This window comes from Antedon mediterranea, chromosome 6, assembly GCF_964355755.1.
Source record: "Antedon mediterranea chromosome 6, ecAntMedi1.1, whole genome shotgun sequence".
Classification (NCBI taxonomy): Eukaryota; Metazoa; Echinodermata; class Crinoidea; order Comatulida; family Antedonidae; genus Antedon; species Antedon mediterranea.
In genome coordinates, this window is record NC_092675.1 from 11,202,471 (window position 1) to 11,217,682 (window position 15,212).

The 15,212-nt window shown below is 33.5% G+C and overlaps 2 protein-coding genes across 6 annotated transcripts in view; one reads left to right on the forward strand and one right to left on the reverse strand.

The window, feature by feature from the left end:
• LOC140051898 (DNA-directed RNA polymerase III subunit RPC3-like) overlaps positions 1-11,393 on the forward strand; it is a 35,141-nt gene extending 23,748 nt beyond the window's left edge. The window contains exons 7-10 of the mRNA XM_072097245.1: positions 5,235-5,286; positions 5,531-5,894; positions 6,284-6,433; positions 11,217-11,393. Of these exons, the coding sequence (XP_071953346.1) occupies positions 5,235-5,286; positions 5,531-5,894; positions 6,284-6,433; positions 11,217-11,295 (645 nt within the window). The 3' untranslated portion in view covers positions 11,296-11,393. The remainder of the gene's footprint in view (positions 1-5,234; positions 5,287-5,530; positions 5,895-6,283; positions 6,434-11,216) is intronic.
• Positions 11,394-11,500: 107 nt separating this feature from the next.
• The window catches only part of LOC140051895 (tubulin polyglutamylase ttll6-like), a 37,563-nt gene continuing 33,851 nt past the window's right edge, over positions 11,501-15,212 (reverse strand). For all 5 annotated transcript variants that reach the window (XM_072097240.1, XM_072097239.1, XM_072097238.1 and 2 more), the window contains 2 exons: positions 13,634-13,685; positions 11,501-13,198 (listed from right to left, as the gene is read on the reverse strand). In XM_072097240.1, the coding sequence (XP_071953341.1) occupies positions 13,157-13,198; positions 13,634-13,685 (94 nt within the window). In that variant the 3' untranslated portion in view covers positions 11,501-13,156. The remainder of the gene's footprint in view (positions 13,199-13,633; positions 13,686-15,212) is intronic.

Genomic DNA, 15,212 nt, shown 5'->3' on the forward strand with positions numbered 1-15,212 from the left:
ATTATACGTGGTCAATAAGTGGTTTTTCAAGGGATTGATTTGATTGGTCGTTTATTCACACAAAGCTTGCTGAATGCAATTCTATCTGCCAGCCCACACCTACCAATACCATGCCATGTTGTTTAGGCGACCCACCTAGGCGTATTTAATTAGTCAACAAAGAAGGGAAGTAGTACTCTTTGTTTTATTCGAGTATGCTTTGTTTTATTTATCTTTTTACGAACAATGGTATTTGCGTGTGGCTTTTGTTTTGCTTTTAACTAAACAACCAACTTCACAACGAACTGTCAATTCAACAACATATAACGTTAAAAATGTGATTACTTGGCTTGGCCATATTGTATATGTTCCTTGTTTAAAATCGGGAAATTTTTATCCAAAAATGAAAAAATCGGGGGAAATTTGGGTTTCGCGGGAGAGTGGGAGAGAACCAAAAAAATCGGGAGACTCCCGCGATTTTCGGGAGAGTTGGGAGGTCTGATACATGATTTCAGGTTTAAATACTATACATGATTTCAGGTTTCAATACTATACATGATTTCAGGTTTCAATACTATACATGATTTCAGGTTTCAATACTATACAGGATTTAAGGTTTCTTACTATACATGATATCAGATTTCAATACTATACATGATTTCAGGTTTCTTACTATACATGATTTCAGGTTTCAATACTATACATGATTTCAGGTTTCAATACTATACAGGATTTCAGGTTTCTTACTATACATGATATCAGGTTTCTTACTATACATGATTTCAGGTTTCAATACTATACATGATTTCAGGTTTCTTACTATACATGATATCAGATTTCAATACTATACAGGATTTAAGGTTTCTTACTATACATGATTTCAGGTTTCAAGACTATACATGATTTCAGGTTTCAATACTATACATGATTTCAGGTTTCAATACTATACATGATTTCAGGTTTCAATACTATACATGATTTCAGGTTTCAATACAATACAGGATTTAAGGTTTCTTACTATACATGATTTCAGGTTTCAAGACTATACATGATTTCAGGTTTCAATACTATACATGATTTCAGGTTTCAATACTATACATGATTTCAGGTTTCAATACTATACATAATTTCGGGTTTCAATACTATACATGATTTCAGGTTTCAATACTATACATGATTTCAGGTTTCAATACTATACATGATTTCAGGTTTCAATACTATACATGGGGTCTAGGACAACTACCCCCTGGACAACTACCACCCGGACAATAACCCCCTGGACAATCACCCTCCTAGGACAACTACCCTCTTAGGACAACTACCTCCTAGGACAATTACCCCCTAGGACAATTACCCCCTAGGACAACTACCCTCCTAGGACAATTACCCTCCTAGGACAATTACCCTCCTAGGACAATTACCCTCCTAGGACAATTACCCTCCTAGGACAATTACCCCCTAGGACAATTACCCCCTAGGACAATTACCCCCTAGGACAATTACCCCCTAGGACAATTACCCCCTAGGACAACTACCCCCTAGGACAACTACCCCCTAGGACAACTACCCCTAGGACGAAAACTACCCTCTAGCTACCCACTAGGAACAACTACAGCTTACGATTGGTAACCAATTAACAAGCTGCTTCTTTTGGTGCTAATTGTATTGTAAAATCAAATGGTGTGTAAAGAGGGAACTACCAGGGCATTGTACCACACTATACATTTAACAATATTTGAGGTGAAATTATTAAAATATCGACGTATGTACCTAACATTTGTAGTATATTTTGTAATAACTGTAGCGATATTTATTTTTCTTAAACTTCTAGGACAAACTATGAAAAACGATTTCCTCAATTGGCGCAGTTAGCTATGTTTTCAAAATAGGAAGACTAAAAAATGTATGAACTGTTAAACGGGGGAGAGAGAGATTGATTTTCAAATCGTCTAATGTAATCAATTGTTTTATAGTGTAGGTTTTTTTTAAATCTAAACTCAAATTAGGAGGTTCTGTTCTGTAGAAAACGAATTGGAATAAAATGAAATAAGTAGAAATGTTTAAGTCATAAACATATCATGGATATAATTATTCTTTAGGTTCTAAAAAGTTTTATTGTCCTATTTTCTCAGGAGTGGAAAAAAAATGTAAAAACAAATCAATTTAAGTTCTTCTATGAAGTAGTAACAGCCAAACCAATATTCCATTATTACTGGACTTGTAGTAGTAAACGTATAATGTCATTAAACAGCATAACATACAGTAAGCTCTTACAGTAAAACATTTGTTTTGAAAAAGAAAAGAGAGAACAAAATCGGGCCAATTTAACGATAATAAGGGGCTGCTCCAGTCCCACTATCTTACAAATTCCCTCTAGTCCAACTGCTATGCCCCTAGGACAACTACCCCTCTAGAACAACAACACTCTCTGAACAACCACATCTTCACCTTAGATAATTACGATCTTGTAAAACTTACTGAACTTCAAAACATAGGGAGAGAGATTGATCTTAAATGAAAGACTGATTGACTGGTGCAGCTACTGTAGGTAAACTGTATGTTCCTAGATTTATATACGGCATCTTCATGTCACACAAGAATAAAATAAGCCACCCCTTTATTTTTCAAGAATACGTTTTAATAATTTGATCAATTCTCGTTTAATGTTAAATAACTGCCGACGATACGCATATTAAAAAAATCAAAAGCTTTCATATAAGCAATCACTCTCCTTATGTTTTAAAGTTCAGTAAGTTTTACAAGATTGTAATTATAACCCAAGGTGTAGGTGTCATGATATAGGTGTGGTTGTTCAGAGGGTGTTGTGTCCTAGGGGAATAGCAGTTGGACTAGAGGGTAGTTGTCCTAGGAGGGTAGTTGTCCTAGGAGGGTAGTTGTCCTAGAGGGTAGTTGTCCTAGGGGTAGTTGTCCTAGGGGATAGTTGTCCTAGGGGGTAGTTGTCCTAGAGGGTAGTTGTCCTAGGGGGGTAGTTGTCCTAGAGGGTAGTTGTCCTAGGGGGGTAATTGTCCTAGGGGGGTCATTGTCCAGGGGGTAGTTGTCCGGATACATATACATGATTTCAGGTTTCAATACTATACATGATTTCAGGTTTCATACTATACATGATTACATGATTTCAGGTTTCAATACTATACACAATTTTAGGTTAGGTTATATATTGATTAGCAGATAATGGACAACACGGCCATATACATGGCTGCAGTCGCATGCTCAAGTTAGTGTTTACCGACCAACCGACCGACATATTGAGACGAGATAGTTGGGGAGCCAGAAAGGGTTTACTTGCACCCTCTAGCAAACTATGCCCAACAATTTTTTTTGCTTCCTTATATCAATACAAATCAATTTTTTGCTGTTGGCCGAAAAAAAATTAGGATACTTGTACAGGGGCCAAAAGGTCAATATGGTCAAAGTTAAGACTGTGCGTAACTTGGTAACTACTGGGTGTATTGGAATATTTTTTGTACCAAACTAATCAGAAGACCCATATTTCTATTCACTCGAATGGGAAACTTTTGCCAAAAGTAAACGGAAACCCCTTTTCTGACCACTGGTCAATAAATTGGCCATATGAATATCTCAGCAACCACTGGTCAGAAAGTGATAATTGTGGTCTCAAATTACTCGCACAGTATGTTTATATTTGTTCTAATGTAATAAAAATCATACAACTGTCAATAAACCATTAATTTTGACCTTTGACATATAGCCGGCACAAATATTTTTGGCTTGGAGCACACTTTTCATATCTCAGAAATTGTTGGGCGGATATGGTCATACTGTAGTTGTATTTCTATTTACTTTAATGGACAACTTTGGCCAAAAATGACCGTGGTCAAGAAAATAGCCATATCAATATCTCAGCAACCACTAGTCAAAAAGTTACAATTTTAGTCTCAAATTACTCGCAATATACAGTATATATAATTATATTTCCTCTAATACAACAGAAATACACAATACACACCTTATTTTGACATTTAACCTATAGCTGTTACAAACATAGCGAATTGTCTTGCTTAATATCAAAATATCAGTGACTGTTGTGTGAGTATGGTATATACTATGAATAGAAAGTCCTAGTAGATAATTCTATTAATTTTAATGAATAACATCACAGTTAATCTCTCGTCACCAAGATCATTATTAATATTTAGTATTATAATTACAATCTAAACTATATCACTGTTTAACAATTTTAAAGAACTCCGGTAAATGAATGACAAATGCTATACAGATCAAATTAACCATAGTATGACTATATATTATGTTGGAATCATTAAGTTATTATAATTTACAACTAATACTAATTAATAGGCTTACCATGTTTGTATGACAATGCACAGTGAACCTTTAACATCATTCCTACTACTTAGTATGTGATTTTAATTAAAACTAAAAATTAATAATTCTAAAGAACTTAGGTTTGTTTTGTTCAGATTTTCCAATGTTTCCCTCCATTAAAAGAAGCTGTTTGATGTGAATCTTTTTATTACAAATGAACAAAAATATGTAAATTAGTTGCATAGTTATCTTTATTCACAAACCTATATTTAGGATACTAGCTTTAATTAAAATCACATGCGCACTGATGGTATGATGGTTTACTATGCAATGTTTATTCATTTATTTGCTTCTTAAATTATTAGTAAATCCAACAAAAAGGAGAATGAGTAAATAACAATAATGTCCTTTAGGATTATTATAACATAGTCATACTACTGTAGTAACGGTTTTCTTAGATTTTTCTTTAGATTTTGATAATTTTTAACACAAGCAAGAAAGACACTGGGTTGAATTGAGAAGTTTGATACTATTGTACCAACTAAAAGATCAATGTTTCCATTTTCTTTCCTAATTATAACTTTCTGACTAGTGGTCAGAAAAGAGGTTTCTGTCCACTTTCGGCAAACGTTTCCCATTAGAGTGAATAGAAATTTAGGTCTTCTGATTAGTTTGGTACAAACAGTATTCCAATACACCCAGTAGTTACCAAGCTACGCACAGTTCTAACTTTGACCATATTGACCTTTTGGCCCCTGTACTGACCAAGCATCCCAATTTGTTTTCTGCCAACAGCAAAAAGTTTTTATTGATATATAAGGAAGCAAAAAACATTGTTAACATAGTTTGCTAGAGGGTGCAGGTAAACCCTTCCTGGCTCCCTAACTGAGAGTAACGTTGCATAACCTATAAGAAATAAAATGCAAAATTATGAATGTTTTTCCTTTCAGACTGAGTTTGTATCAAAATACAGTACATCTGGTGGAGGGATGTATGTTGTCAGTATCCTTAGATAGTGAATTAAAATAAAGGTCTAACTTTTAAAGCCAAACTTCTCAAACAACTATAGTAATCTAATGTAATTTTGGCAAAGGTGCTTTAAATCAATACACGAATCAATGACTGGACAGAGGCTTAAAAATTAGAAGATTTGGTTTTTAATTTAACATAACACATAAATTTGAAATGTCAGTTTATCTCAACGTCTATTTCCAGTTAATTTTCATGTTAACTTCATGCCTGATAGATATTTATAAGGCTGTTAAGGAACTCTGTATAGCCAGTCTAGGATCTACAGTACAAGAAAGGTTTGGCCAGAAAAGTTACAGAATATTTAAGTTGCTACTGACGAAGAAATATTTAGAACAGAAACAGATTGAGGATTTTGCTCTAATACCTGCAAAAGAAGCCAAGGAAATGCTATACAAAATGTTTGCAGAGCAGCTTATTTCGGTGCAAGAGATTCCACGTACACCAGATCATGCACCATCTCGCACGTTCTTCCTATTCAATGTGAATGCTGACCAAGTGTGTCGCAATATTCTGGAACGATCATACAAATCTATTGTGAATCTATTCTTGAGACGCAATCATGAAACTCAAAATAACAAGTAAGTTTTATAAATACAGAACATATTTTAAAGTTGAATTGACAATAGTGAGCTTTCGCATCGGGAAGGTAGACAAAAGGAGACGGTAATTTATACGTAAGATTAACCTGTGCATGCGTGTAAAGCCATGTATAAACAGTTCCATTCATTATCGCAACTGTATTGGGTTGATTTACCTTTGGTCCGACAGGACAGAGAGACGTTTACTGTATGACGAAGAGGCTTACCGCCACCGCAAGAGAAAAGCAGGATGGAAGACACTTTATACAATTCCATCACCATGTTAATGTACCATCTCCTGTCTTTTACTGTCCCAATAAATGTGAAACCTCACTATGTATTTATCATATCTTGAACACTAAAGGAACAGATTTAAATTTTGTTATCAGACGTGTAATTGAGAAATCTCAACGCGTGGAGGCAATTGCAGCATCTTTACAAAGCGCTGGAGCTGATGATGCACAGACTGCAGAAATAGAGGATATGATTACACCGGCAGAAGCTGCACAACTCAAACGTTACAAAGACAACATCTCAAAGTATGCCATACAATAGTATTATAATTTAACAATTTAACTATTTTTGTCAAACTACAGTACCATCCAGAAATCATCTACCCTTGTACACATACTGTCCACGGGAAATATTCGGAAATAAGAGATCAGCTACTTCCTGCTAAAAGTTGGAACTCGCTGTACAGCGTGCTCTACCGATCGTCAAAAAATCATGGAGCTAGATCATTATGTAAAACTTGACACGCCCATTCATTCATAAAACTAAAGATTCCAACGCTGTTATTTGACAAAAATAATCGGGGTTTCTCAGGCTAGGCGTTGTCAGTTTGTAAAACATTTTTTACAGTAATTTAAAAAAAATACATTCTATGCAGCCTAAAAAGAAAGTTAAAATGTAAATATGTCTTCACTTTATTTATAGTACAGTTATATATAATTTTTTGGAATTGATAGAAATATTGTAGTACTAGCAATTATACCCGCCCCAGGGCGGGTTTCAAAATTAGTTTTGAGAAGCCTTCTCAGTACATAACACCAGACGCCAGTATCTCCCTATACTCACCAACCTCCATTCCTCTTCAATAACACCCCACACTCTTTTTTAAGGACAAATTCAATTCAACGTTAGCTTCCAATCGCATTTGACAGAGTTAGCCACCCTATCCTTTTGGATAAATTGCACAAGTATGGCTTTTGTGGGAACTTACTGAATTGGTTGCATTCTTTCCTGTCGAATCGTGAACAAGCTGTTTCTTACAAAGGCACTCTTTCCTCTTTGGTTCACGTTACATCTGGAGTGCCTCAGGGCTCGATGCTTGGCCCTATTCTTTTTAATATGTATATTGCTGATCTTTCTACCTTGATCTCATCCCACATGCCACAATATGCTGACGACACTGTTCTCTATAGAGTAATCAAATCCCCAGTTGATTGTGACTTTTTACAGGCTGACCTCAACTCTATCATTAAATGGGGTGAAACAAATCGTATGTCCCTCAATCCTGGTAAATGTAAAGTCATGGAAATAACCCGCTCGAAAAACCACAACTCTTTCCAATATTTCAGCCTTAATAATCAAATCGAAACTGTGTCCCACTCTAAATACCTTGGAGTTACTTTAACTTCGGATTTAAAATGGAACCAGCATATATCCCAATCTGTTAGTAAATGTAACAGACTTGTGGGTTTTATTAAACGTTGTGTTAAGACCAGTGACCACCTTGTTCTTTTAAAACTTTTCACAACAATAGTAAGGCCACATCAACAATGTACTATCAACCAAATCGAATCTATCCAAAGATGTTTCACTAGATCATATTTTCCAGGCTATTTCCAAACTATATATTCCCTCCGTCCATCTTACGAAGCTTGACTTACCTTCCTCAAACCGTCACCAGTCAAAATTGCTAAATTATAGCAGGTATCCTGCTATACTTTATTTGCACAAGTAATTAGCATTGTTTACATAATACAGTAGATTAATCAACTGATAACATGTGTAGTTTTTTCAGCATATCCTAACTTTTTTCAGAAACATATTTCATCACTTTAAACAAGATAAATGTGTTCAGAAGTATTTAAAACATACACATTTATCTTTGATTTGTAAAAATCCATCAAATATAACGTATTTTTGATACTTAGAAAAGTATTTAATTTCCTTAGAGGGGCCTTAGAGCCAAGACCTTAGAACACGAATGCTGTTCTGTCTGTTGTCTTCCCCCCACCTACCTGTGCAATGCTTGCCTGTATGCTTTGAATAGAAAACCGTTCAGGCGAAACGATCGACTTCCGGTAAAGTTTAGCAGGCTAACCCTCCCTCATGACTCCGGAGAGTTTGCGGACGCAAAGCTCCATTTCCTATTCTCCCAATGTAAAGTTTAGCAGGCTAACTCTCTCGTGGAGAGTTTGCGGACGCAAAGCTCCATCCCTATTCTTCCAATGTAAAGTTTAGCAGGCTAACTCTCCTGACTCTAGAGAGTTTACAGACGCCAGCGCAAAGCTCCTTTCATAAAGTTTAGTTTGGCAGGGCGACATGTGACATGTATACTGTATTTTAATAATTCATTAGAAGATAATTAATAGGAAACTTATATAAAAGATGTGACCTATACCAATTCAAAATTACAATAATTAAATTTAAAATGTGTTTATCGTGGACGACGTGTGAATATGTTTTTGACCCGGGCTTCCTTGTCCTTTGTGACTAATAATAGAGGCATATTTGCGTATTTTAAAATAAATACGCAATAAAATTCATATAAATAAAAATTATATTATATAATATTTATTTTATACAGTATTATTATATATTAAAATGTATTTTATCTATTAAGTATTTCAAAAAAATAAGTACAGATGCCGGTGGTGAGCAATATATGCGCACTTAAAATAACTTTGGAAAACACCCACCCTAGTTTCAAAACACGATCGCATGTCACGAGGTTAAAATAAAAGATGATGAAATTATTTTGTTATCAATCAGGCTTTTTAATTATATTATACTCCCCAAAATTTATTTTCTGCGATTAAAATTATAATTTTAATAAAAATATATTTTCCGTAAAATAATCTAATTAATTTAGTATTAGTATAAGACTAACATCAATTCTTTTCAAAACTACACTGTTTTATTTGACATTGCGTGAACCTGAAAATCGCCAACGAAATGTCAACTATGTTACACCAATACCACTCATGGATAAGTAGCCTGCTACCAAGATCGGGCCAACGCGACAGGCCCCAGTTTTTAGGGCTTTGACTAGTTCACGCACGATTTTACTGATATAGAAAAGATTATTTAAGTTCAGTTTATTAGTGTTAGATTGATTTTTAGGAGTTTAATTGATTATTTTGCAGTTAGGTCTAGGATGGCCTACTAAGCCTCTTTTATTTATCGTCTATTATATCCTGTATAATGGTTTTCACCCATATGCCTATTGTTCTTCAAACTTCTTTTCATAGGAGTCTACAATTAACAATAGGTCTGTAGTTCATTTCCTTTAATGTTTATTGGATTCTGTTCTTTGTTCATTATATTGTCTATTTAAAAAATTAGCAGGCACAGAATAATAAAAACACATTCAAGTGAAAATTGTAATTATATCAGGTGCTTAATAAATATTTTGATAAATTTTCAACATGTAAATTGCCGGCCCAATTGAAATGCGTTGTTTTGTCAAATAAGTTGACTCCAGTATGTTTCCTTGTACTAATAGGCCTATTGTTAAATAATATTTATTTATTTTACTTACTCTGGACGCACCTTCATTCAAGAAGTGTGCCACTGTTTCAAAAGTGTAGCTTCCAAATAATTATTATATTATATGTAAAAAAAGTGGAGTAAAGTTACTTTAGGTAACTAATTATAAAAGGCATTCATTTTAAATGTGTTATAATTATAGCTAATTCTTTATTTTGTTATTTACTTCATTAATATATTAGCTTTTTACTATATTAGCTTTTTACTATATTAATATTAGCAAGGAGTTATTTAATTACTTATGTGTACACATTGAGAATACCATAGATATATTATATTGAAAATATCTCTATGAGAATCCCTACCAACTGTACTATCTTCAGACTAGCCAGCAAGTTTGGAATAGCCAACATGCATTTGAACAGTGGGGTGTGTGTAATAATTAGAATAGCCACAAGGATATCTCAGAAAAATTTGATATTTTATCATAACTTTTGAACTACTGGACAGATTTTTTTGCAAAAAAATCTATAATAATTCTTCAAAAAATGCAAGTCTATAGCAATCAACTTAATAACGAAAAAGTTATTGTGAATATTACTGAAATTGTGTTCAGGCAGAATGAGTTTATATCACACTTCCTGTTCACCAAGATAAATTAATCAGATACGATTTTAATCCTTTTTTTCCACTTTGACTGGTGACTCTACTTGTAAACCCCGGTTATACAATAGACTTCAATTTCTTCAAGTTAAATTTGTAATTAAATGTCTCTACGTAGATTTTTTGGTTGATGGTGCATTGTTGCCCACACCAGTTTCTCGTAGAAATTATAAATTAGTTTTTAGGCATATGGGTTCTCGTACCAATGCATTTTACCACTCTACTTTTGTTTCTTTTCCGAGGTTGTGGGATTCCCTCCCGATTGAAGTGACTGATTTGTGCCTTTTTGGTTCCTTTAAGTTTTTCCCGGCCTTATTTAATGTCTTTTGCTGTTAACTTGTTGTTTTTGACTGCACCAGAAGGAGAGTACTCACATAGTGACTTGGTCACTTTTCTACAATCCGCCAGACTGGTGTCAGTTTTCTTGTGTTTGTATTTTTGATTGTATTATATGTTTTATATGTCTTCTGGAAAATAAATGAATTGAATTGAATTGAATTCTACCCCAAGTGAAATGTTTTAGCCAAAAAAGTGCAATTCGGTAACCAAAAAGTCAACCTGTACGTATACATACAGGCTTTGCGTTCTGGGACAGTAAATCAATGAATATTGTCTTGTTGATGAACATCCTTCCAGAGATTCAAAGTAAAAGCCCATAGACAGTTCACTAGAAAAAAAAATTACTCAATGCTGTAACTGTTGAGTGAATGTCGGTTGTCATATTGTTACCTAATTAACCATGTTTTGTCCGAATTTCATCCACGGAAAAACAGTGTGGGTATGGTACATCTGTCCTGGATGGTACATCTGTCCTGGATGGTACTGTATTTGTAGCCAGATCTTAAGTCTGCTTCTGGTGAAGATTTGTGTCATAATCCTGGTAAAAATATGATATATATAGCTTTTTATTGACAAAAAGTTTGTTTTGTTTTTTTCTTTTAGATTGGAAAAGTCCGAGATTCAAGTAGACGAGGCTATCTTTATTTTAAAATTGTACTTAGAATATAGCAAAAGCTGTTGAACTAAAAAAAACAACAAAAATAACACATAATTTGCACTCATATAACTTGTAAGTTTATTGATGACAACTTGACAAAAATAAATAACACAAGTATTTTATTTGCATTCAATTGTATTTTTGGTCCGATATAGCAAGCAACAGACGCACAAAAAATAAAGTATTCACACTGCATTACAACTTATTATTGGGTTAGAGGCAAAGATAATATAAACACACTGTTTCACAGATACCACATACCATTAAAAAGATATACTGTCCCCCTGAAAATATAATTAACATTTTGTTTGTTGAATACTGTATGCCATTTTAATGTCACATATACTTTATTCACTTTGAACAAAAATTGGATCGAAAAAAGAAAAAAAATACAGTATTTACCTGAAATTTTGTAAGCAAAAAATAGTCACACAATTGGCTGCCAGCCAGCTTATTTTGTCAAGTGAGAACATTAATATTATTATTTTGCTACAATATGATTGACTAAAAAATGGCCTATTCAAAGTTTGAATTATTAATCTTCATGTTTTTGTGAGACAACATTTAGTATAAATTAATTATATAGTATTCAGAACACACAAAATATACTAAAACACTGGACCTATACTCATTTGTCATAACTGCATATTATTTGAAGAATTTCAGACAAAATACATTATCGTATATACTCTAGTATGTTAAAGTATGGTGAATGTGTCCTGAATTGATTTTAGCTGCGATTTTATGGCCCTGGCATGTATTTTGTAAAATCTCACTTAATTATATATTCACAACCATCATTATAATTGTACACAATTCATTATTTATAAATGTCACAATTGACACATTTTAGGTAGCACATTTACTACATATTAACTTTGGTTTCTGAAGTTTTGGTTTGCTTGGTTTGAATAAAAAAATATTTTAAATTATTCAGTGTTACATACTGCTAAAAATGACATAACATTAGGGAGGTTTCGCAACGCTACGAATACGTAATACATTTATGAAACTTTTGAGCTGATCCCCATTTCATATTCGTAAAGCGTATTTGTGTTGACGAATATCACATATCATATTCGTAACTACAAAACGAGTATAGTTTTTTATTATTTTCCACATTTTGCATTTGAATCAGAAATGATTCATGATTATAATATAATTATAGATTTATTGAAAGTAATTTACTAAAATAACAAGTCGATTTTGATAAATAGCAGTTTTTAAAGTGCTCACTCGCTTTGATGTTACGCTAGGCCTAGGCAGCCAAGCAACACGTACCTGCTGCGCTTCGAATTTACCGCAGTCACATTTTTTTTTTAGATCGACGGCGCCCTCGATTTTTGCAGGCTTACGAAAACGAATACATGTGCGTGACGTATTTGTGGCAAAACCGCTCTATTGCTAATTGAAAAACACATACTACCAGGATTACATTTTAAAATATATTTTAAAAAACATTACAATCAAGGTCAATACAATTTGCAGAATTATCAAAGCACCTAGTTTAAATTAATCCAGATTTACTTCAAATTTACAAAGTTATGTACTGTTCATTGCTGATCAATGATAGGCTGAATCTTGTCAGTTGAATTCAAATACTGTTCATCGCTGATAAATGATAGGCTGAATCTTGTCAGTTGAATTCAAATACTGTTCATTGCTGACCAATGATAGGCTGAATCTTGTCAGTTGAATTTAAATACTGTTCATTGCTGATCAATGATGGGCTGAATCTTGTCAGTTGAATTTAAATACTGTTCATTGCTGACCAATGGTCAAAACACCTCATGCTATCTTAAAGGCATCATTGTTTCAAATAGTCAGTTTGTTAGCTGTTACAGACACAGCATTTGAATTGATTAAATTGCAGTGAAAAGCTTCTTCAGCTTAGAACAACTGCTTGATGTTCACGTAATTCCAACTGCTGTAATAAACAATAAATTGGTTATTCACAAAGAAAACACATTTAACAAAGCTAACACACTCATAATCAAAATAAACTGCTATGAGCAAGTATTTTAATGGTAAATTGTAGTGATCAAGGCAAAAGCTGCAACACACTAAGACAATAACGGTAAATGGATAAATGTACGTTTTTCTCAGACATAAAACAAAAGAAAGTTCATTTTAGAATTATAGGATAACCATATATCTTTGATAATAAAAAATCCAATCAAATGATACATGATCAATAAGAAAAATAAAATTGTATTGGCACAATATTATTGCTCCTACAAATCATGACGTCATTTTATTGGACATGTGAAAATATTATTTTCATCAATTAAAGGCAGCATATATGGTTATCCTATACTGTAGTTTCATTATTGCACAGAATACAAAATAAATTCATTCTCACCTTCAACCGCAAACTATTTGATGCTCCTCTTATTCTCTGGGACTTAGTTGATCTATTTTTGGTAGAAAATGTATGTATATATGAATTAATTATAAAATAGGAAGATTCAAACTGTGATAAATACCCTACAATAACAGTGTAAACATACAACAATACAAACTATACAAATATGATAACTATGGAACGCCTCCTCTGCCTTCAGTTCACATTTTTCATGCACCAAACATCATGCAGTACACGCCAATCGTCATGCATTACACGCCAATGGTCATGCAGTACTGTACACACCAATCGTCATGCAGTACACACCAATTGTCATGCAGTAATTATTATGCGCTGCTCTCACTGCATTTATTAGGTCCAATAAAAACATATCGGAAATTCGTTTTTTGTACACTATTTAAAAAGAACGAATAAATATATAAGAACATAATACATTACTTAAACATAACCAAATTATCTAGTAACTGTGTTGTTGAAAACTGTAATTGACTTAGGAATAAATGATTTGGAATAACGAGTTGTTCGCACAACGGATTGAAGTCGGATTAATGATGGGGGAAAATTATATTCTTTGAAAAAGGGATGAGAAGGTTGTGATAGGATACGCTTTACCATAGAGATCACAGTATTTTCATAGGTAGATGTCATCATCTATGGTCATTGCAGTAATCCTACACGTCCTTCTGTTTATTTTATTTAATAATGCATAATCTTTAGGAATTAAACTTATAGTAAGAATTGTGTTGTCGTCATGCAGTACACACCAATGGTCATGCAGTACACACTATTGGTCATGCAGTACACACCAACCGTCGTGCAGTACACACCAATCGTCATGAAGTACACACCAATCGTCATGCAGTCAAATATTGCGTAATTTATACCGCCACCTATCGACAAAATTGAATATCACGTGACGTTTTATTAGACGGCTTTAGAACTAAGGCCATCGAATCTAAGATTTCTTTTATGCCTGACTGCATGACGATTGGTGTGTACTGCATGATAAATGTGAACTGAAGGCAGAGGAGGCGTTCCATAGATAACTGCCTCTCATTTGTACTATATTTTTTAGATAAATCGTGAAAATCAATATAGTGAGGCATTTGATAAATAGGCAAACTGCCTTAAAATAACTTGACATGTTTCGAGAATCAGAACAGAAACCTACTGTCCTATTGGTATATAAGTACTCTAGACATTGTTTTCAGTTCTGATAATGAGAATAGTTTCTTGTGTTATTTTAAGGCAGTTTGCCTACTCTATTTATTAAATGTCTCACTATATTGATTATAACTACTATTTTTATGTTAAAATTAAGTACAACCTGTATATTATTAATTAATATGTTGAAATAAACCTTTACTTGAATTAAATTCAAAGGGTAGCTTCGCTGTGTTTATTCCGTCAAAAACTGTCTCAAAAGCAACACAACAGATTTGCTCCATTGCTTGCATTATGTCAAATGTAGGATGTTTTCTTAAATTGTACATTTTATTGCAGCCTAACACAGAAGTTTAACCAATCACATTGCATAACAATTATAATAATTATTGGTTAATGTTTTATCGGATCA